This window comes from Apostichopus japonicus, chromosome 16 (assembly GCF_037975245.1).
Source record: "Apostichopus japonicus isolate 1M-3 chromosome 16, ASM3797524v1, whole genome shotgun sequence".
Lineage (NCBI taxonomy): Eukaryota > Metazoa > Echinodermata > Holothuroidea > Aspidochirotida > Stichopodidae > Apostichopus > Apostichopus japonicus.
The window spans coordinates 367,787-390,645 of NC_092576.1; the positions used below are offsets into that span (position 1 = coordinate 367,787).

At 37.1% G+C, this 22,859-nt stretch overlaps 3 protein-coding genes across 4 annotated transcripts in view; 2 read left to right on the forward strand and 1 right to left on the reverse strand.

The window, feature by feature from the left end:
- The window catches only part of LOC139983340 (alpha-2,8-sialyltransferase 8B-like), a 217,621-nt gene that overhangs the window by 146,581 nt on the left and 48,181 nt on the right, over positions 1-22,859 (forward strand). The window lies entirely within an intron of this gene.
- On the forward strand, positions 453-3,904 carry LOC139983338 (uncharacterized). 2 transcript variants are annotated; one of them, XM_071996855.1, is made up of 2 exons: positions 453-1,931; positions 3,644-3,904. In XM_071996855.1, the coding sequence occupies exon 1, from the start codon at positions 814-816 to the stop codon at positions 1,918-1,920; it is 1,107 nt and encodes a 368-aa protein (XP_071852956.1). In that variant the 5' UTR covers positions 453-813; the 3' UTR covers positions 1,921-1,931; positions 3,644-3,904. The 2 variants fall into 2 exon arrangements, with proteins under 2 accessions (XP_071852956.1, XP_071852957.1); XM_071996856.1 differs by having other exon boundaries at positions 453-1,926.
- On the reverse strand, positions 6,696-19,023 carry LOC139983334 (sterile alpha motif domain-containing protein 3-like). Its single transcript, XM_071996848.1, has 9 exons — positions 18,177-19,023; positions 14,959-15,188; positions 14,210-14,318; positions 13,389-13,556; positions 12,275-12,368; positions 11,006-11,350; positions 10,150-10,330; positions 9,538-9,623; positions 6,696-8,694 (listed from the first exon to the last, which is right to left on the reverse strand). The coding sequence occupies exons 1-9, from the start codon at positions 18,185-18,187 to the stop codon at positions 8,410-8,412; spliced, it is 1,509 nt and encodes a 502-aa protein (XP_071852949.1). The 5' UTR covers positions 18,188-19,023; the 3' UTR covers positions 6,696-8,409.

The window sequence follows — 22,859 nt, forward strand, 5'->3', positions numbered from 1 at the left end:
CGCTCGTCATTTTATTTAATTTTGTGAGCAATCTGTGAGCAATTGTCACGTCGCGGAAATTTATCTTGTGTACTAAAATTGTACCTAGGCTACAAGGCCTTCGTTCAAGTTGATCATTCTGTAGAACTTATACATTTATTTACGCTAGTAAATTATCATTCGGCTGGGGTAGGGCTAGAGAGATCCATACTCACAAATTTTTCTTTCATTCATATTTCTTTCAAGGTGAGGCCCTTGCACTAGCAAAAACTCAAAAAAACAAAACAATTAGTACAATTAGCATTGTCGTAGTTAGGGCTTCATGACACTGAGTGGGTTAGAATGGTCGTTAGGACGTAAGTATGGTGTATGTATTCATTTAGTGTGCTAGTATATTTTGATCGCCTGGCAAGATACGTTAAGATGGGTTGCGGAGTATACGCATTGTTTGTTTCAGAATGTTTGATCATTTAAACAATGCTGTCGGGTCATTTCGATTTCTTGTCACTTGCAAACGAAGCCTCTAGCACGTAAGTTGGTTTGTTTCTGGTGTTGTTGCGAGCACTTGATGTTTGCTGTACGATACATGGCTTAATAATAATACTAGCCTTTAGAACCTACATTATTGTTGTAGGCATACGTTACACTTACAGGCGGCACACATGTTGCATGAGCAGTATTTTGCTGGCTTTATGCTTTAACTTGTTTAAGCTTTGCAGTAGCAGTATTTTGCTGTCTATCTGCGTTCTGCTTAGCTTAATATTAGCAGTAGTTGCTAATTACGTTATAACTACCCAATTGGCATTTTGCTTCGGGGTTTAAATTTTAACTGTGATGGACTTAGAGTTCCAGGCAGGACCTGACTTACCTTCGCCTTCGGGAGAAGGAAGTTCTGGTACACAAATCGCCCAAAGCGATGTAAAAGATATGCTTGCTCAAATGCAGGCACAGATTAAATTGTTGTGCCAGAAAGTTATTCCTGGCAATGAAGAAAAAGCTAAAAATGAGGTAGCAACCTCTGCTGAAGATCGACCTCTTTCTGAGGCTTGTTCTCTTCCCCCTCACAATCAGGAGGGGATATCTTTGGACTATGATGATGAGCTTCTAGACTTATTGAACTCACCAGATGATACTGCTAATGAGAATGATGATCTCATCTCTCTTCTTGAAAGTTCTTCAGAACTTGAAAAGCAAACTGTAAAAATCTCTACGGAGGAACAAACTGCTTTTAGTAACATTGTTTCTAGCCTTGATTTGGGCAATAAAGTCGGTACTGCGGTACTAGAAAAGGTTGCAAATTTGGTCAAAAATATTTGTTCCAAAAAATTGGCACCACAAAAACTGAAAGAAAAGATGGAAAAATATCAACATCCAAGCAATATGGAACTATTGCAGACATCTCAGGTCAACAAATTGATCTGGGACAATATTCAGCTGCAAGCTAGAACCAAAGATTTGAGATTACAAAAGATACAGTCAGGGAACGTTAAAGCTATGATTGCTCTGACTTATCTAATTAATGATGTATTGACTGGCAAGGCTGGTCAGGATAAGGAGAATATCCTGTTGAAGTTGACAGATGCCTTGGCCTTTCTTGGTTCATCTAACATAGACTTGAACCATTTTCGGCGGGATCTTTTCAAGCCGGAACTTAAGGCAGAGTATAAAAATCTTTGTTCAAACTCAGTGCCTATGTCTACTCTGTTATTTGGGGATGACATATCGCAGCAAGTGCGTGACATAACCGATGCAAATAGAATGAGCAAGTGTTGCTTAACTCCCACTAGGGGGAGAGCTAGAGGTGGAGGTTTTAGAGGTAAAATCAATTATCGTGGCCCATACAGAGGAGGCAACAGACGCTACCAGCCTTTTTTAGGCCAGCGTCACCGGCAGTACACAAATCAACTGCCGAGAAATCCTCAGAAAAGCGTGAGGAATTAACAAGAGGTAAGGTATGTGTCGATTCTGTTAGTGTACACTCTTTACAGCCTTGTAAAACAAAGCAATTACCCATTGGCGGCCGTTTGAAACATTTTCTACAGCAGTGGCAAGAAATTACAACTGACTCGGTTATACTAAGTTGTGTTCATGGCTATGACATCGAATTTGATGAAGAAAAGCCAATTCAGTATAGTAGATCCAAAACAAAATATATATGCTCTAATTTAACTGAAGAGCTTCTTTTAGGTAATGAAATATCTAAGCTTTGGGAAAAGAATGTTTTGGAAGAAACGTCCCATTCCCAAGGGGAATTTAGTTCATCAGTGTTTCTCAGGCCTAAGCCAGATGGTTCTTTCAGAATGATATTGAATTTAAGGAACCTAAATGAAAGTGTCAAATATTACCATTTTAAAATGGACACTTTGCAGGCTGCATTACGGCTAGTAGAGCCGCAGTGTTTCATGGCTTCAATTGACCTGAAGGACGCCTATTATTCAGTACCTATTAGTTCTTGAAGTCGAAAATTTTTGAGACTTGCGTTCAAAGACAAACTTCATCAGTATACTTGCCTACCAAATGGGTTGGCCTCAGCACCTCGCATTTTTACTAAACTACTCAAACCTATTCTGGCTGAGCTCAGGAAATTGGGTATTTCTTGCCTGAGCTACATTGATGATATTTATATCCAGGCTAATACCAAAAGTGCATGTGTTTCTGCAGTGCATACAGCTGTACAATTTTTTCAGAAATTAGGCTTCATCATTCATCCCGAAAAATCAGTACTAGAACCAAGTACTAATCTATCTTTCCTTGGATTTGTGCTTGATTCCAAACATATGACTGTTCGGCCAAAACCCAAAAGGATAGAATCTGCCTTAAATGAGATACAAAAATTTAAGGGCAAACACAAAAAGACTATCAGGGACTTGGCACATATCATTGGTATCCTTGTCTCTCTTTTCCCAGGAGTTAAATATGGACCCCTTCATTACAGGGATATGGGAAAACTTAAGATTTCTCTGTTGAAAAAATACAAGGGAAATTTTGATACAGAAATAGAACTGGCTGAGGGGGACTATACAGAGCTGAAATGGTGGTTAGAGTCCCTTCCGCTTGCATTCATGCATATCTTAGAGCCTAACCCAGATATTGTATTAGAAACTGACGCTTCTCTGGTAGGATGGGGTGCTTGTTGCCCGACCCTCTCTACACGGTCACAAGGAAAGTGGAATACCGTTGAGAAAACATATCACATAAATGTGCTTGAACTCCTTGCTATCTATTTTGCTCTAAAAACGTTATGCTTAAAGGGCGATCATACGCATATAAGAATTTTATCTGACAGCTCGTCAGCTGTTGCATACATTAAGGCTATGGGAGGTACTCATTCGTCACAATGTAACAAAATAGCAAAAGCTATATGGGAATGGTCTGCATGAAACAAAGTGTGGTTGTCTTGTTGTTACTTGCCGGGCAAGCTTAATGTCCATGCTGACATGCTGTCCCGTACATTTCAGAGTAACACAGAATGGATGCTAAATCCAGAAATATTTCATGCAATTTCTTCCCTGTGGGGTCACTTTGATATTGATTTATTTGCATCTCGTACAAATAAACAACTCGCTCCCTTTGTTTCATGGCGACCAGACCCAGATGCCTTATTCATTGATGCATTCTCTTTTAATTGGCATAAGTACATCTTTTATGCTTTTCCCCCCTTTAGCCTAATTGCCAGAGTACTGCAAAAAATGCAAAAGGACCAGGCAAGAGGAGTAATTGTGGTACCTTTATGGCCAACTCAGAACTGGTACACAAAACTGTTACACATGACCATAGCTATTCCAAGGTATTTACCGCTGGGGAAAGAAGTCTTACTTCTACCCGAAGACAGAAGCAAACTACACCCCCTTCATCACAACCTTCAGTTGGTTGCATGCCTGGTGTCTGGCAACGCTTCCGAAACCTTGACATTCCAGAAGAAACTTCCAGAGGAAACAAGGAAACAAATTGATTCACTTCATCCCTCTGTAAATCAGGTGCTTGACTTTCTAACGAGTCTTTACAATGCTGGCCTTAGTTATAGTACCATTAACACTGCACGGTCATCGCTTTCTGCATTATTGGATCATGAACAAAGAAATACTATTGGCTCACATCCTCTCATCAGCCGTTTTCTCAAAGGAATTTTCGAATTGAGAACCCCATCCCCCAGATACACGACAATTTGGGACGTGTCTATTGTGTTGAACTATCTCCGGTCTCTTCATCCTACATCATCATTGACTTTAAAGCAATTAACCCATAAGTTAGTAATGCTTATTGCTTTGTTATCTGCTCAGAGACTACAAACTCTGCAATTATTAGATGTCAATAATCTTCATTTGGATGGGAAGGAAGCTGTTTTCTTCTTACCTAATAAATTAAAGCAGTCACGGCCTGGTTCCAATCCATTAAGAGTTGTGTTGGCATCATACCAGGCTGACATGAATCTTGATGTTTATCATGTACTTCAGCATTATATTAACGTCACATCCTCATTATGAGGAGTAGAATCGCAACTTTTCATTAGTTATGTTCCACCACATAAACCAGTAACGAGAAATACTTTATCACGATGGATTAAACTTGTTTTGGAGGAGGCTGGGGTTGATGTAGTTCAATATGCGGCCCATAGTACCAGGGCAGCCTCTACCTCCGCTGCAGATTCAAGAAATCTGCCTGTAGAGGATATTTTACGTACAGTAGGGTGGGCCTCGGAAAGAACCTTTGCCCAGTATTACAAAAAACCTATTGTCAGTAACAAAACTTTTGCAATGGCAGTTTTGGATGCATAAGTGTAAAAACAGTTTTACTATATGCATTACATAAAAAGTGTGGTATAATTTTACAGATGGGTTATATATAGGTATGAGTTGATATACATACTTCAAGATGTAGAAGTGATGTAACCATGTTTTGAATATTCCTGAAAGAGGATGCTATTATAGATTTTATTCACATGAATGAGAATTTTTCTTTTTATTTCCAAAGTATGGAAAGTAAGAATGTTATGTGATCCTTTGTACCAAGTGGTAATGAAATTACCTCAGTTCTTGATTAAAAAGAAAAGAAATGTTTCTGTTGCTCAGCAAGCAAATTAAAAAAGATACAAACTTTGAATTTGTGTTCGTTTGTAATCTTTCTGTTCGTATGCGCTTGAACACTGCTTTGAAATCTCAAGTAGTTCCGTAGTGAAGTGTAATGGGGAAGTAGAATCGTTAAATTAAACGAGACCATAGGTTGAAGTTTGATTGAGATTCTACTGAGACATTACACGAACGAAGGGATTACTTGCCCTCCCATGTAATGCATTCTCATGCAGGATTATTATGGCATAATTTTCCCTCCCAGAAGTTCGTGGTGTTCAATCGCATATGGTAACTTTAAAAACTGAAGCTAATCCTCAATTATACAATCTCAAGTAATCCCTTCGTTCGTGTAATGTCTCAGTAGAATCTCAATCAAACTTCAACCTACACTGTAAAAACTAAAAGGGTTTATTTACCCCAAAATAGGGTAAATGTAAATCCCGCATGTGGACACAAAGTATGGGTATTTATAACCACATTTAGATGTGCATTTACCCTTTATTGTGTCGCTATGCAGGATTTACATTTACCCACTATTTGGTTTCTTTTACACAATTTAGGTGTGAATTTACCCATTATTGTGTTGCTATGCAGGATTTACATTTACCCACTATTTGGTTACTTTTACACAATTTATTTGTAAGTTTACCCTTTATTGTGTTGCTATGCAGGATTTACATTTACCCACTATTTGATTACTTTAACACAATTTAGGTGTGAATTTACCCATATTTGTGTTGCTATGCAGGATTTACATTTACCCACTATTTGGTTACTTTAACACAATTTAGGTGTGAATTTACCCATATTTGTGTTGCTATGCAGGATTTACATTTACCCACTATTTGGTTACTTTAACACAATTTAGGTGTCGATTTACCCATATTTGTGTTGCTATGCAGGATTTACATTTACCCACTATTTGGTTACTTTAACACAACTTAGGTGTGAATTTGCCCATATTTGTGTTGCTATGCAGGATTTACATTTACCCACTATTTGGTTACTTTGACACAATTTAGGTGTGAATTTACCCATATTTGTGTTGCTATGCAGGATTTACATTTACCCACTATTTGGTTACTTTAACACAACTTAGGTGTCAATTTACCATTATTTGAGTTGCTAAGCAAGACTCACATTTACCCACTATTTGGTTACTTTTAAACAATATAGGTGTAAATTTATGACTTAGTTGTGTTGATGTGTGGGATTATTCCATTAGATCTTTTGGTACTATTATGCTTAAGATGTACAACTACCTCTTTGATGCTGCTGCACATAATTTACAATTATATTAAAGGTATTCTGTATTGGCCCAAAATTATAGCATGCTATAATCGCTAGATGTTTTCAAAGAATACTTTCCTGGAGGTCACTACCCTCCAATGGTTCACAGACATTCTACATTGAGCACACAAGATGACTGAATGTCTCAGTGAGAAAAATTTCCTCAAGAGTGGTAATAAAAACAGTTCAGAATTTTAAGCAAAGATGACCATATTTGGCCAACACAGCATACCTTCATTGGGCTACATAACACAATGCAATTTAATTGTGCAGATTCTTGAATTAATATAATGGGTAAGAATGTTAAATTAGGAGAAAACTAGAAACTTCAAACATGATTACTACACTGCATAAACGTGATATGAATAATCAATGCAATAGCATGTTTATATCAATCTAGGAATATTCATGCATAATGTACAATATGGTGAAGCAACACTTAAAGTTGGTAACATATGTGTATACTAGTAAAACCTTGACTAAAAAATGTTACATTTACTAATGTATGATCACATTTTCTCAACAATTAGAAACTGCCACAACCCATTACTAGGCATGTCAGGTATTAAACCATGTAACAATTTTCATTTACATCGATGAATACATTTGTAAAATTAAGGTGTGCCAATCTTTTAACATTAACATAAATCTCTATTGACCACAAATATTACTTTCAGGTTGTCTGTTATGATTATGCTGTATCACTGTCACCTTAAAAATCTGGTATCACTCAAAAAGTGCATTACTTTGGCATAACATTGGTAAAAAAGACCATAACTCCCACTTTTATAAAATGGCTCAGCAAAAAATTGAGAAACTTGGAGAATATTGGGATAAACAATAATAACTTACTAATAAAAACAATTTGTATGTAAACAACTAACTTTGCAAATCAATGCAGGTACATCAACATGCTTTTGTTTATGATCAAACCCATCAGTTCTCACTGACCATGAATGTTGCATCAACACAATAAAGGTTTACATGATAAGACCTGTATGTTACTAAGTTGTAAATTAATAACTCTAAAACATACCTTAACTCTAATGTATGATTAATTATACAGTTCTTAGTGCTTTAACATTTCATGTTGATTTATCTTGAATACAACAGTACACTCAAAAAGTTGCATTAGAGTGGTGCATGTTTATGTGCACCACCCCCACCCCACCAACCAAATTTTGTTGTGACAGAACAAGCCACAATATATGGAACTTTCTTGTCACTGATCTAATTGTTCCAGCAATTGTCTCCATGATTTTATTTATATGTGCATCAAGCATTACAAAGATTATCGATAACAACTTCCTGGTCTTGGTATAAATTGACAAAAACAAAATCAAATCGAGCAAAGATACGGTGATGCTTAAGTTTAGGCCTATGATTGTGAATGATCACCATTAACCATCTGTGTTGAGTGTAACCGAGGCTAACTGAGGAAGACTAGCATACAATTAGTCTGCACTAAGCTTGCTTCAACTAGGCTGAACGTTAAACCTTAATCACTATACCCCTCTATGTTTATTGTAGACCCCACAATTTATCACAAAATATTACTGTACACAATTTGCTATTCTTAATGCTCATCAATCTTGGTTTGAATGTATAAAAAATTTACTGGCTTAGATAATTTGCTTAATATCAACTAATTGCTGTTTGGCCTTCTTATTACACCCAGTTCTAATTGTATTAACAGCTTATTATTGACTTTACTATATGACACCTTTTATAAAGTTGCATTAGTGTTCCAACTAAATTTTCGCCCCCAACTTTGCTCTTCGTCATAACAAGGCATGTCACAGCACTTCAAACTTGTAGTTGCCCCTGATCTCACTGTTTCACCAATATTGTAATGTTTAGTATTATATATCATTTAAGTGTATTAAGAATTACCCAAATTATCATTTTACACATTATTTGTCTTGTAAAATTGTGCTAACAAACTAAATCCCTGAAAACAACACTATGCAAATCCAGCAAACAATCTGAAAAACATAACTAACAATAATTCTGGGTCAACAAATAACAGAAAAACAATAGAACTTGAAGAAAAGTCACAAAATGAAATAAATCATGCTTGAAGTTTTGCAATTAATGAAATGATCTTTTGAGGCAATTTCCCCTTGTCTTTGCATTGCAGCAGAACATTTTGCAGAAATGTCAGTGTTCCTTTTACTTTGCCGTTATACTGTATGTTGAAAACATAATATGTTGCCAGCAGGATTAGAACTGCCTCAGGGAAAGATGCTGCAGTACTGCATTTTTCGTTTTCTGCAATGATTGTTATGTTTGATGGGTCCAGCGGATCCCCAGTGTATGTTATGACCGGTGTGCTGATTTCAACATCCGAGCTAACCTATCAAACAATGAAATAAATAGGATGATTAATTCCTGATAACACATTTTCAAAGGTAATCCAGCTTCTTCAGAATCACATACACTAAACTTGCATTTGATAATATTACTTGGGAGCTGATTTGAATAAGCATCATTTCTAGCTATAAATGAATATTGCGAATGTTTCTATAACTCAGGGTATATATAAACCAGAATGTCAAATAACTTAGTGATTCCTTGCCATTATGAAGCAACATTAGATGGCATATTTTCCAACTTCCACCGTGCTGACCTGATATCACCAGAAGTGCCATTGGCCTTAGAGTATCGAATAATAGGTGCCTATATAAGAAGATTGAATTTGAAACCAACTATCATTTCTTCAGCGATCAACTTTATTAAGACTTGGCTCTAATTGAAGACAAGTGAACTGTGACCTCCATACAAAACATTCGGGATTTGCTACTTACCAAATGCTACCTAAATTCAATTCATGATATGTGGTGGTAATTAAAGGGTTCAGGTTTTCATGTTTGTTGATCTCAAATGACCTCTGACCACAATCAAAAACAGGAAGAACCACCTACTCACCAAGGGTTACCTTGTGTTATCTTTTAATTCAAAGAAAAAATAGGGATCATCTGCTCACCAGGGCTATCTACATATTACTCTTGAAGTGCAAACCATCTTTCACTTCTTGAGGTATAGTGTTTACAAACCGAGGCCTCACACACACCCCGATCAGCATTGCATAGATTTCTTTGGCCTTAGAAGGGTTATCGACATATTACTCTTTACATCTTTTGCAAGTTTACAAATAATACACCAACTAATGAAAGGGTTATTAAAATGGGAAGCTTACATCATCATCACTGTTTATAAACAGAAAGTTGCGATCTTCTTTCAGGAAGCCAGGTAGTATCCAGAGAGCTGCAGTCCATGTAGCATCTGTAGCAGAAATAAACACTGAAGTTATTGTCTTCATTCAGTGTAAATGAATGTAAAATGTAACACAACAGTAAAAAATTTCATGCTGATTTCCTGAAAATAACATAATGATTTAGTAAGTTGATGTAGTGTATCAATGCAGTTTTATCTCTGCACTCTTAAAAATAACTACATTGAAGTGTTCCTTAATTAATGTTTTATTGCAGGATTCAGTAAACCATCTAATTCATCCAATGACGACACTGTTGCTACTTTGCCTCATATGGTCACAACTTGTCTCCTTGCTCAGATTATCCTGTATATATGAAACAGGATTGGCCACATTTTTCTTCATTATCTTGAAAGACCTTGGATTTTTTTTTAAGTTTTCAAACATCTGCCATCAGTTTAACTAATTTATATTTTAAGAAGCTGACAAAATGCTTGTCTCAACTGAAACTGTTAAGACATATCTCCTAGTCTACATAATAGTAAACTTTTTTATTATTTTTGGTAATTAACTCAGCACTTTGAGATGTTAACTTACCCCTTTTGTCTTTTTCTGTCAATTGCTGAATAAAGTTGTTGTATTCAACAAGGAATCGAAGAGTGCCCTTTGAGTGATTTGTGTTGTAGGTGATGATCTTTGCTGCAATGTCATCAAGACTTTTGTAGAACATCTCCGACACTGCATCCCAACTGATGATGGCTGAAAAATCTTCTATGATCTATGAATTAAGGTAATAAAAAGGATGATAATGACATTGTATTAATAAATAACTTTCAAACAGGAACTTTCAGCCAAGTATTCGTGTTAGATCATTAAGTCAGTAAAAGAATCTTGTTTTGGCAGTTATTCATGATTTTCTTCAGTCAAACCTCTATTTTAGTAGAAATTCTAAACATTCAAATACTCTTACATATCATCCATGGTATTTAGATTCACCTACTTTTTTGAAAATCCCTGTCAAAGCTAACAATGTGTTTCTTCCATGGTAAATAAAACAGCTATGATAAGCTCACTTGGCATGTTAATTTGTGGCAAAATGCACTCATGACCCTTTTCCTTGAACTTTGTCTACCTCAAATGATTCTTGAACTAAAAAAGGTAGGAATCATCTACTAACCAAATGCAATCAACATTCTAAGGGATTTTTAAGAAGCCAGTAACTGACAATTTTAACACTTATTGCACTGTGTTTCATGAATATCAGCTATGATTCAAGGAAGCTTCCCTTCCTGAGAAATCCTGAGAGCAAGCTATGCAGCATGAACACAAGTTCATTCACCCTTACATACACAAGCCTTAACATTGGCTTATGATTTCGTCAAACCAACAATTTCCAGTGTAGAACATTATAATCATAAGTCTTAATAATTAGGAATCATATGTTTGAAATTACCTGTTCTGCACAAAATAGAGTAGGAAATTTGCCTCTGATTTCTGCTATTGGTGGTTTCTCCTCAAGTACAAGTCTCCTTCTCTCTCCAAATGTCAGTGCCATTAATGACTTAATTTTGTTCTTGTCTTGTTTTTTCTTTGTTGATTCCTTTTGTAGTTCCTTAATGTGCAGTTTGATAGTCTCCTCTGTTTCACCCTCAGGTAGAGTCCAATCAGCTCCGTCTTTTCGTTCTCCCTCGTCAGTTGTTGCATGTGTAGATGTCTTCCTCTTCTTCACAACTACATCCCTCGTCATGTGTCTCCTCTCATTTCTGAACTTATCTTTGAGTGCATTTTTCAATGCATCCTACAAAACCAAGATGCAAAAATGAATGGAAGCTGCAGTATGATGAGATAATCTGATATCAATGTTACATATTCTGTTAAAATACCTTTCTTCAGTCTGGACTTGTAATTTAAAGAGCTATGAAATTGTGATGAACACTTGAACACAAAGTATATTGTAATTTTGTTACAAGGTCTTAAAAACAGCTGAACAATTCAAATTAAACTTCAACACTATTGTTAGGTATAAAACTCGGCAACCTCACAATGTAATTTATGCACATGTTTCATCATGTCACCTCACCCATTTTAAAGAGTAGACACCTTGATCTTACAAGCATGCACATCTGGACATTCATGTCAGATGCATGCACAATGTGTACTGGTTCATGCATCTTCTCAGGTAGGCCAGTAAATTATATGAATATGTATGTATACATATATGTCACAGGAGGGGGCTAATGTGCAAACATCTGCATGTATACAAGACCCCAGACTACAATATCCCCCCCTCCCCCACCCACCCTGTGCTGCAGCAGTTCAACCCTTGCATCCACCCAGTTAAGTTCCCTCAAACTGAAAAGTACTTTTACAAACCAACAGCAAAATTAATCTATAGTGGATGTAAGATTTTGCCCTTGAAATGGCAGGAGAAACAATCTAGTTTTGAATGCCCCATCATTTGATGTCTTTATTAAAAAGATCCAGCTGTACATAGTTCTTCACTAGCACCAGCTACTGGATATAAAAATGGCTTTTGACAATTAAGCAAATACAGTGAAAATAGTCTCCTGTCTACCTGAAAAGCACCAATTTGACTGATACCATTAGTAGTGGTAGTTTTGTACAAAGTAGTCGAAATTACACAATCTAGTCAGGTGCTTTTTATATGTACATATACGCCCACCTTCTAGATAATAAATGAAGAGCTTAATCATATACTTACATAAGGCTCACAGAATGGTAATTTGATTGCCAAGTTTGGAAAGGACTTTATGACTGCTTTAGCTGCTGTATTGTATTGATCTGTAGTAGGATACCTACAAAAAAGAATATCACTTTATAGTTGATTCACATACAGGGTTAGTGCCAGCTGTAAAATTTAGGAGGGGGGGGGGCAATTACCCACTTAACCAACTCTTTTGGGGGGGATTTAGTATATTGGGGGAGCCTTTTTAAAATGTGGAGTGAAAGGAAAAGATGGTACTGTCTGGGGCTCCAAAAGCTCCAGTTTTTAACCTTCATATCAGCAGGACAGGGCTTGGTTGGGTGAGACTCATACAGGCCCAATGATCTCCCATAATAGAAATTTCTTATGTTACGGGATACTGCGGACCATCTCTATAGTGGTCTCTTGTATCATTCTTGAAGATATATTGTCTAAATTGTTTTGTTTTTACTATGTAATTCTTAATTCCTTGTTTTAGTCTGATGTTGATCTGGGATTGAAATAAACCTTACACACACAAACACCAAAAATTACATTTTTAAAATAATATCAACAACTTATTTTGCAACTTAATAATAACAGTGAAAAGTTCACCCATTTACCCACTAACCATCAAGTCCTGCTTGTACTAAGTACCTTACCTAGCACCCCCATTCCCCCCAGACAGGCTGAGTCAGCTAAAAGGCTATGATTTTATATTTGAGGTCGCTGTCTGAGCTTGTTTGTTTTGGTAATGTGGATATCCCCATCTGAAGTTAAAATATCAACAGAACTTTAACAAAGTTGTAACCACATCATTCCAAGGTTCCACAATATTAAAATCTGTAGGTTATTGACACATGACGTCTTTATATGCAAAAAATCAAATGCGAAAATACAGGCTTCCAAAGGTGTTATTGTTCCAGGTTAAATAACACCACAATTTCAAAGATGGCATACTTACACATTGACATATTTCAAAGCTAGTAATTCTGAGATGTTGAAAAGTCAAGATTCCAAAGACTTGTGCATTATGCATGCGTATGACATTTGAAGGCAAAAATTTACACTGGTTTAGCATTAGTGATTGAAAAGACAAAATATTAATATTCAAATAGGGAAAGGTACTTACACAGTAAACAAACACATTTTGTCAAATGTAGCTTGGATTACAGCAGATTTAATTCTGTTGCTGACAGGTCCCCCTTTTAATAGTTCTACCAAGATGTCTCTCCTAACATCATCTTGATGCAGCTCAAACTTGTTTGGCCATGGCAAGAACTTTTCTTCTTCATGAAAACTATCAAGCATGCAAAAAGGGTAAACAAAACTTTATTAGCAAAATGTATAGAATTAGCACTTTCAATAAAGTGACCCTAAACAAATTTTACATGAACAATACAGATTATACTTTGACACAGGTTGAACAGCTTGATTTTCACTACTTCAGCTGTAAGTTGTTGAACATGCATGTCAGTACTTAGCAAAATGTGACTTCATATTAAATGGCCTCTTCAAATAAGGGGCTTTGTACTGAACTTCTTTAGGGAATGTGTGGGACTTACTGTTAACCAACCAAGTTCCACCAACCCCCCACCCCCCATACCCTAATATATTGTAGTGATAGCTTAAAGAGAAAATGCAGTCACCCTGATTTGAATTAGTATACTGTAGTATAATATTTCTATTATGGCTCTTCCTACTCATGTGACAATGTTTTTGTTACTGAATTGTTGAATTCATGCACCATAACTCTTAGATTTGTCTTTTATATGCAATATTTATGTTCTAAAATGCCATAAAATATAATTGTAAGGTCAGCACCAGAAATTTGCAAGGTTTAGCTGATATTGCAAATTAGTTTGGGGCAACTGCTTATTCCCTTAAATAAGCTCTTTTTTGCTTCTGTCAAGGTAGGATAATAATTCAAACATGAAATGTTACATGTCTTACCTGTCTGAAACATCACTGGTACAAGGTACATCTCTTTCATTTCCAGCCAATATAATGGTGTCATCTGAACTTGAAGAGCTTGTAAATGAACTGGCACTGAGGCATGCAACTGACAAAGGAAAGGAGTGTCCAAAATATGTATTATAAATTATTTTTCTAATTTGCAAAACCCCAGGATGTAAAGATTAAATATGTGTTGCTCATAAGTACAAGAAACAAAATAACTGGATTTGCATTGCAATTTGCTACTTACTATTAAATCTTCAACTGCTAACCAATTTGATATTGATTAGCACTTTCATTAGACAGTAATGCTTTTTGATTGATATTGCAAACTGTAAACTGTTACAATGAAAATTTGAAGTAGTATTCAACTTTGGCATACCAATTTGTCCCTTGCAGAATACCTTCAGACTGTGATAATTTCTTATCTTAAAGCTTCCCTGAAATTTCAAATATGAATACTATAGTGACTTCCTCCTGTCAAATATCCCAAAACTTTCCACTACTGTAGGGGGAAAGCCATGAGGAGAGGTTATGACAATGTACATACATTCATACAAGAATGTTTTATGTGCATATATTATCCTTGGAACTACCCAAGTACCAATAAGTTCCAAATGGGGTTCACACATCATATTATGCCAATAAGGCTCCTTCATGAAATGGTAATAAACATGCTGCTGATAGGCAAATTTTTCTGGACAACAATCTTTTTGCAATCGTGTACAAGAAGCATTTATACTTACCTTCATCTCTTTCACCAATCACATTCAGTTTAACTGCTTTATCTTCCATCTGCTCTTCTTCTATATCACCGTCAATGTCCACCCAGTCGTCAAAGTCTTTATCAAAGACCTGAAGCCGAAATTTCTTTATCCCAAATTGAGATTTGATTTCTGGTTCTACATCACTTGCACTACATAAGAAAACCCTTTTTCTGGATCCATAAGTTACATGGTACCGTTTAAGTGCTTCACTGAAGACACAAATATATAGAAACTAAAAAGTTGTTTCTTCTAACCTTTGAAGTTCAAAGTAACAATGATAAGGAATGAGATGCTCTATTTTAAGTATTAATGTTTCTCTAAACAAAGTACTTAAGTGTTACCATTCTCTGATTTTGATTTGTGCAAATTGATAAGGGTAAATGACAAGCAAAATCTTCATAAGCAAATATGACCCATTTTTGTTGAAAACACAATACATAGCTATGGAAATGTTGACTGTAACCAATAGTGCGCAAAACCATCAAAACAAAATACACTTTACCACCTTTGATAAAGATTGCATCTATTTTGCCAAATTCATGCAACCTATTTTCTCTTGCCTCTAGAACCATGCAACAACCTTTTGCATACAATGAACTGTGTAATTCAACAAAAGCTAATGTATGCACTTCTTCAATGCTTGGAAATTGACTTTTCAAAGCTCTCTGAATCCCATCACAAAACTGATGTAACTTTTGAATGTCCCCTCCTGAGTTGGATGTCATTTTGTCATCCAAAAAATTCTGACCAGCTCCATAATAGCACATAAGTAATTGATGACGCCTTGCCAATGTCTTACACAAATTCCGCCTGTTTTTCTGCCTATTGGCAATTTCTTTGAAATATGCATGTTTAGCTTCAAACCTCATTGTCCAGCAGTGAACAAGAGGTCCATATTTCAATATTGAACGAGGGTAATGCAATAAGTAATGACTTTTGGGTTTAATTCTATCTTCAGGAAAGAGCTCTTTCAGAGCAACCAGAAATCCATGCACCAAATATTCCAAGTATGCAACCATTTCACATGGTATAGAGGGAGCAAATGTAATTTCACAAATATCCATAAGTGACAAAAATAGTTCCCAGTATTCATTTCCCTCTGGAATTGAGCTTCCTATGATTAAAGGCAATAATCTCATCAGGCACCATGTTTGAGATGCTGTTTGTTTGATTTTGAAACTTCCCAGGTTAGCAGTGGTATTGCAAGTTGGTTTGCTTTTCTGATCACTTTTTCCAAAGGGAAAAAGTTTCAAAGCACTGTTAAAAGATTCCAAAGTGAAAAAGCCATCCTGAATAAATGTTGTCACAACCTTCGTCATTAATTCTGGAACAAGTCCTTCGAGCAAATCATGAGCTGGATCAGGTGGTAGACAACTGATTACATCAAAGTATTGCAAATCTGACAAAACAGATTTAGAAGCTACTCCATAAACATGCCTAAGACCTTGATTTTCCATAACTAACTGCACCTGATGTTTGTGACCAACACTTGTTCTTTCGATTAAACTGGATGAATCAAAATGATCTTGAATGTCATTACTACTTGCCATGCAAAATCTACATATTCTACCAGCATGAAAATGTTGCTGAAAGCCTCCTAACTGATGTGCTGCCAAGTTATCCATGGAAACCAAACTAATGCAACCCTTGAATGTAAACTCCTCCTGGTTTAAAGTTGTTATTGTCACCCCCTTACTTTCTAAGACTTTAACATCCTCAAGAAGCGGTTTGAGCACTTTCCCAAAGCCATACTGTTTTATTAATCTTGTACAGCAGAGGCAAACAAGCTGAATTGATGACAATTTTGACCGAAACTTTGGGGATAAATTTCCAAGAACAAAATAAAATGCAGCAACTTTGTAGCTGTTAGCTTTATTTCTAAGTGGGTTCACCACACCAAAATCATCATAATAAAAATGAACTTGGAGTGCATGTGGCTCCAAAGAGAATAGGGGATGATTTTGAAATGCTTCACCATCACAGTAATCCTCATATCGCTTGTCCCCATGTCTAGAACGGGACTTCAGAACTTCTGCTAAAATATCATCATGACTTAAAAGACTTTTTAGAGTATCAAGCAATGGTACATAAATGAATGTATCATCTTTCCCACAGGTGGAACCTAGCACATGTTCAACTGGCTCAACTAAACCAAAATGCTCCTTATAAAAAGCTGTCTGTTTATAGTCTGAGGCCAACTTTTCAAAGATGTTATTTTTCTTTTCAAACTTTTCATCGATAAAGTTAAAGATATCAGGATTTTTAGCCACTGTGAAACCAGAAGCTGAAAGTTTTTCTTTGATCTCTGTGCTATCATCCCTTGAACTGTTATAGATGAGTTCAGATAGCTCTAATATTATGCTATTTGTAACAGTAAGTGGTAGTTTATGCTTCTCTTTCATGCCTAAGATGAAAAGAGCAAAGTCTCTTTCCGTGGATCTTTCACCGATTTCTCTGATGTGTGATCCATCACCCAGAGCAGCAGCATCGATAGCACTTATTCCAGTTGATTCTGCAAGACTATTTTTATGCGAATTATGAGTCACATCATCAACTTCTAAACCAATGTTTTCCGTCACTAGACTTGTGCCTACTTCAGTATCCTCATGCCCACCAGAGTTACTGTCATGCCTTATGTTAACATCGAACACTCTTTTATGAAATTTCCGCAGATGGGAATAAAACGTGCTGAACACCCGATATTTTCTTTCACAACCATCTATTCCACATCTTATGGAGAAGTTGGGTTCAATACTATGTGAGAATCTTATGTGATGTAACAACTTTTTGAAAGTAATGGTCCTGAAAGTGTTACATATTGAACAACTTTGCATCTGCAAGGATGCCATAAGGCCTAATCTAACAAAACCTTGGCTAGGCTTTATTAGGATGGCTTGGCATAAGTACTGGACAAACCTCACAGCATTAATGCACACTCAGTTTTAATAGTTCAGTCTTGGCCTGCGCTAGCTAGGCTTATAAACTTTGATACAATGGTAGGCCACAGTGTAGGCCCTGCATTGTACTAGTGGCTGTTACTTGTAAGACATAGCCTAGGCTTAGTTATAAAGTCTTCTAATCTTATATAGGCGAATAAGTAGCAGAACAGTTAGGCTAGTAAAGCCTAGGCATAACAGTTATTTAATCTGTACTTTTATAAACCAAACAACTCTTTCAAGGGCTTAACGTCAACTTACACTTGTGACATGTTGCTTTAGATTCATATAAAAATACAAGCGGCCGTTGAAGGTGAAGTCCAGTCGTGTCAAGTCTCGTCAAATGTGACGGCGAAGCGCTTCTGCGGGAACAAACTAAGAAATACTAGGACTGGTCGCCAAGCAGTGCAGTGATGACAGTATACTGTATACTGTACTGTACGTACGTAGGTCTAAGGCATTGTGTTAGCGCCAAGCGCCAAGCGCGAACGAACCACCCTTTGTGAAAGAAAACTTGTCATTGGCTTAAAGTTTGAATCTTTCATTTGATATTATGTGGGGTTCTTTCTAATTTTTCAGATATGCACCCATTTTCTGGAATACCAACTTTGAATCTTTTACATTTTTACCAATATTTATTACCACATCCACATTCTTGAAAGGCTGTATTCAGTGAATTAATGTAAAGTAGTGTTTTAGGAAATTTGTTTTTAACCAATGAGAAGTAAGAACACTTCTGAGACGTATAGTCTGCCATTATTCTCTCGGCGCGGCCTGGCTGCAAACGTAACTTTTATTTCTAGTACGAATGAGTACATCATTGTAGAAAATTCTATAGAAGTCACAATGAAAAAAATGTTTCAGCTATGGTCGACGTTTAAGGGCCAGGCATTGTTATCATCCGTTGTGGGGATAAATGTATGCTGGCCGTGCGAAAAAGCACAAAACACTTAAACGTACACAATCATGACAAAAATATTGTTCCAGCTAGCTCAAGCTGTACTTCTAAGAATATTTTGTAAACAAGTGTCTCGAGAAATACTCACGTTTAGGCTCTATCAGTTTGAATTGTGAGCAAGGGCGTAGGAACCGGGGGGCTGGGGGGGGGGGGGGGCGCCAGCCCCCCAGTGAAAAATGTGGAGGGGCGGAAGTATCATTCCGCCCCCCCGGTTCGCAGGTCAGAAAACCCCTTTTTCATTTCCAAATGAGAAAAAAATCTCATTTGGAGCACCAAATTGCATCTAGGGCCAGTTGAAAATACAAAATTAAGTTTACAAAATGGAGTGGGTGTTGAAGTGTGCTATATTGCACCAAATTGCATCTGAGGCCACCTGGAAATGCAAAAAATTCCAAAGGGGAGGGGGACACCCCCTCCCCTTAAACCCCTCCCCCAGGCCGGCCATCAGTCTTCAGCCCCCCCACTCAAAAGTACCTTCCTACGCCACTGATTGTGAGTCAAACCGTCTTCATGGGCCAATCCAGAAGGGGAGGGATTCAGTGTTTCGAGAAAATGATCGCAGTAGCTTATATACTTTCCGTTGTTTTGTTATGTACATAACGTACGGGACTACCTTCGTTGAGGGGGGGGGGGGTTGGTCTGACGCAACACAAGCTAGCATGCTCGAAAAAGAGCGGCTGGTCTGAAGAAAAGGGTACCTTCTGATCGATGGGTTGCAAACCTTCACCCCGTCTCATACGCGCCCATGGTTAGACCTATGTAGATCTTATAGATAATTGTCTGCACCCCTTAATCAGGTGTTGGTATTTATAGGTTGGGCGCCGCTCCTTATCTGTTCATTACCTCAGGATCATTTGCTATTTTGACTGTATTAGTTAGTCTTGCCTTATTAAACTTTCACGAAACTTCATATAGGCCTATCCTACGACTCCATTCATATCCTCTCACCCCCACATAAGAAACAGTTATTATTTTACTAACAACCATGCAGACATTTCCACGGGGAAATTCGGGGATACTCCATATATCTGTGCAGTTTGCCGTATATTTATAACACGATACAGGCTATTAATAAATAAATGTCAAGCTAAACAGCTGGCCTATTGTCGCCCCAATTCCTTTTGACAGTAATTTGCATTGGTTGTTGGGACTTTAGAAATTGGGCCTATAGTCGCCGGGGCAGCTCTGTGTTCCAAAATGTACATGTAGGGTACTATAGGGTGCATACAAATAATGACGGGCTAAGACCCGAAAATACTGGTAGTGATATATATTAACCCATGAACGAGTAAATTTATACTTCAGTACATAAATACTGGGTGATAATTCCCCCAGGGTGGCATTTTAAACTAATCACAAGTGTATAGAACAAATACAACCACATGAAGTGTATAAATAGCTCTTATCTTGTGTGATTCTACCCTCTTACGATACTTCAAAATAAGTGTTGTTGGTGTTATACCCTTTTTGATTTAAAACAACATACTAAGAAGGGTTATTTTACACCTTGTTACTAAGGTATACATTATTCGTGCAAAGTACATGTTATGTGGGTAAAATTACCCTATTGGTTAAAAAGGGTACTTTTTTGAAAAGTGAGTGTAAAATAAGCACTGTAAATGTGTAAATGTACATAAATCATTGTGTCTTATTACACGCACAGTATGTAAATTTACCCACAAAGATCAGAAATACACAAACCGGCTTTACCTCGGGGTATATGTACACGTTAATCGGGTAATGGCCAAGGCAATGGTTATGTTTACACTTTGTGATGGTATAACTACATTGTGGATGTTTATTATACACTTTTCCAGTGTTTAATAACAATCCATGTGTTAAAATACCTGACAACAGTGTAGAACTACCCGTTTATTTTTTAGAGTGTATGGTCTCGTTTAATTTAACGAATATCTGACATTTGGAACATATGGAACGCCAAAAGGACCACAGGTGGCGCTACTACTCTAAACAGGAGGTGCTACTACCCTAAACAGGAGGTGCTACTACCCTAAACTGGGGTGCTACTACTCCTATTAGGAGGTGCTACTACTCTAAACAGGAGGTGCTACTACTCTAAACAGGAGATGCTACTACTCTAAACAGGAGGTGCTACTACTCCTAAGTGACGATGCTACTGTAAAAAGGAGGCGCTACTACTCTAAATAGGCGATGCTGCTACTACTACAGGCGGCGATGCTACTGTAAATTAGTGGCGCTACTACCCTAAACGGAAGGTGCTACTACCCTGTAACCAGGGCGTGTTTCCAAGGCGTGTTTCCAAAACAATATGTATAGAGGGGGTTATCATGAAGGTCAACCTCCACGCCGCGTGTGGTTATTGCGTAATCAAACCACATTATTCTTAACAAAGCTATTATTCCCCACAGGAAACTCTCGCGAGGTCGATCAGCGGTTAAACTCCCTTAAATATAGAAAGAAACTGCAGAGTGAAGTTTCTGTCGCTGATACACATTTATTGACATGAAAGGGGATACTAATTTATATGCACTGATCTTTAAGGAATGCCATATACCAATTTAAAAAAAAGGAGGTGAAGGGAAGGGTAATCAACTTGAAAAAGCAAGCTATCCTTATACTGATTGTGTAAAAAATATGTAAATGTTCTAAGTGCATATACTGAGTAATAATCCTGGTTTATTTACTGTTGGCATATTGTGTCTCTCTCTCTCTGCTTTGACAAATTGCTAAAAGTTTCCATGTGACAGCCTCGAAGAGTTAATCGGCCACAAATAGACCCACAGAGTAGTTAATGTGTTTTTAGGGACGTACGGGTTTGCGACAAGGAAGGTTAGTGTCATCTCTATGTGACAACATATACCAAATTGATTGCTCGGTGACCTCAATGTAGTTGTTATTATTATTCAAAGAAACCTGTCATCGGTTGAACCGTGGAAGTATTGATCAGACTTCCATGGTAGAACCATGCAATGAGTTACGCATCAATTCCTTGGTAAAAATAAAGTTTTTTGTGTCAACCCATTATTGTTACTCATTATGGCGCGGTTGCAAACATGTCCGTAAGGAAAAGGTGTATCACCATGTAAACATTAGTATGATTTATTTTGTGTTGGGGGATGGGGGTTCTTTACTCCGTGACTCTTGTTTCAGGTTTAAATATGTGCATGAGCCATTAACTAAAATAAGTATATGAAAGACTGTCATACTTAAAAGTTTTGTATTGTCTCATTTAGTGTATCTATATACTGTCATCCTGTTTGGACAGGGAGCTCTGCAAGTAACAGCTCATTGGTTTCACCACGCCAAGTTTATTACGTTCCTCAAAGACAGTCTACCCTACAAGATTGTATGGGTTAGGTAAATTGTAATCATGGTAACTCAGGCATTAAACTTCAAGAAACGTTATAGCCTACCCACGCCCCAGTCACGGACACATAATTCCAAAGGTGGGGACTAAATTCCAATCGCTCTCCCCGAATGATTTGTTGAGGTATAGACCTTAAAATGAAGACGGGCTGTGACTATGGGTTTCATGAATGTATATTTTTCTGCGGAGTGCTCTCGGAAGAAGTTTACACAGTTCAGGCTTCAAATGTATGTTTAGCCTAAATCAAATTAGGTAAATAATTAGGTTTATATATACACATGGTTGTGTATGTTAAAACTTTAAATTTTGAAGAAACAAAATTCAAAAATTGTTGTTTGTTTTCACGGTTTCCCCGAAAGCCTCCCCCCCACCCCGACGACTAAAACGTTACCCTTCGGACAGACCATGGAGGTATGGTCCCCTGCCCCCTCTCCTTTCATACGCCATTGATCAGCCCTTAAATGGTATTCTACGCCGAAATAGTCATTCACTTTCTGATAATAATTTGAAGAGGGCGAACCAAGGAGAGAACATACTTCTTATTAATACGTAATAAAGAATAATTAGTTACTATTGTAAAAATAATATAAATACACAATGCACTTGTGATCCAGCCTCTGAAAAGATCATGCTAGGA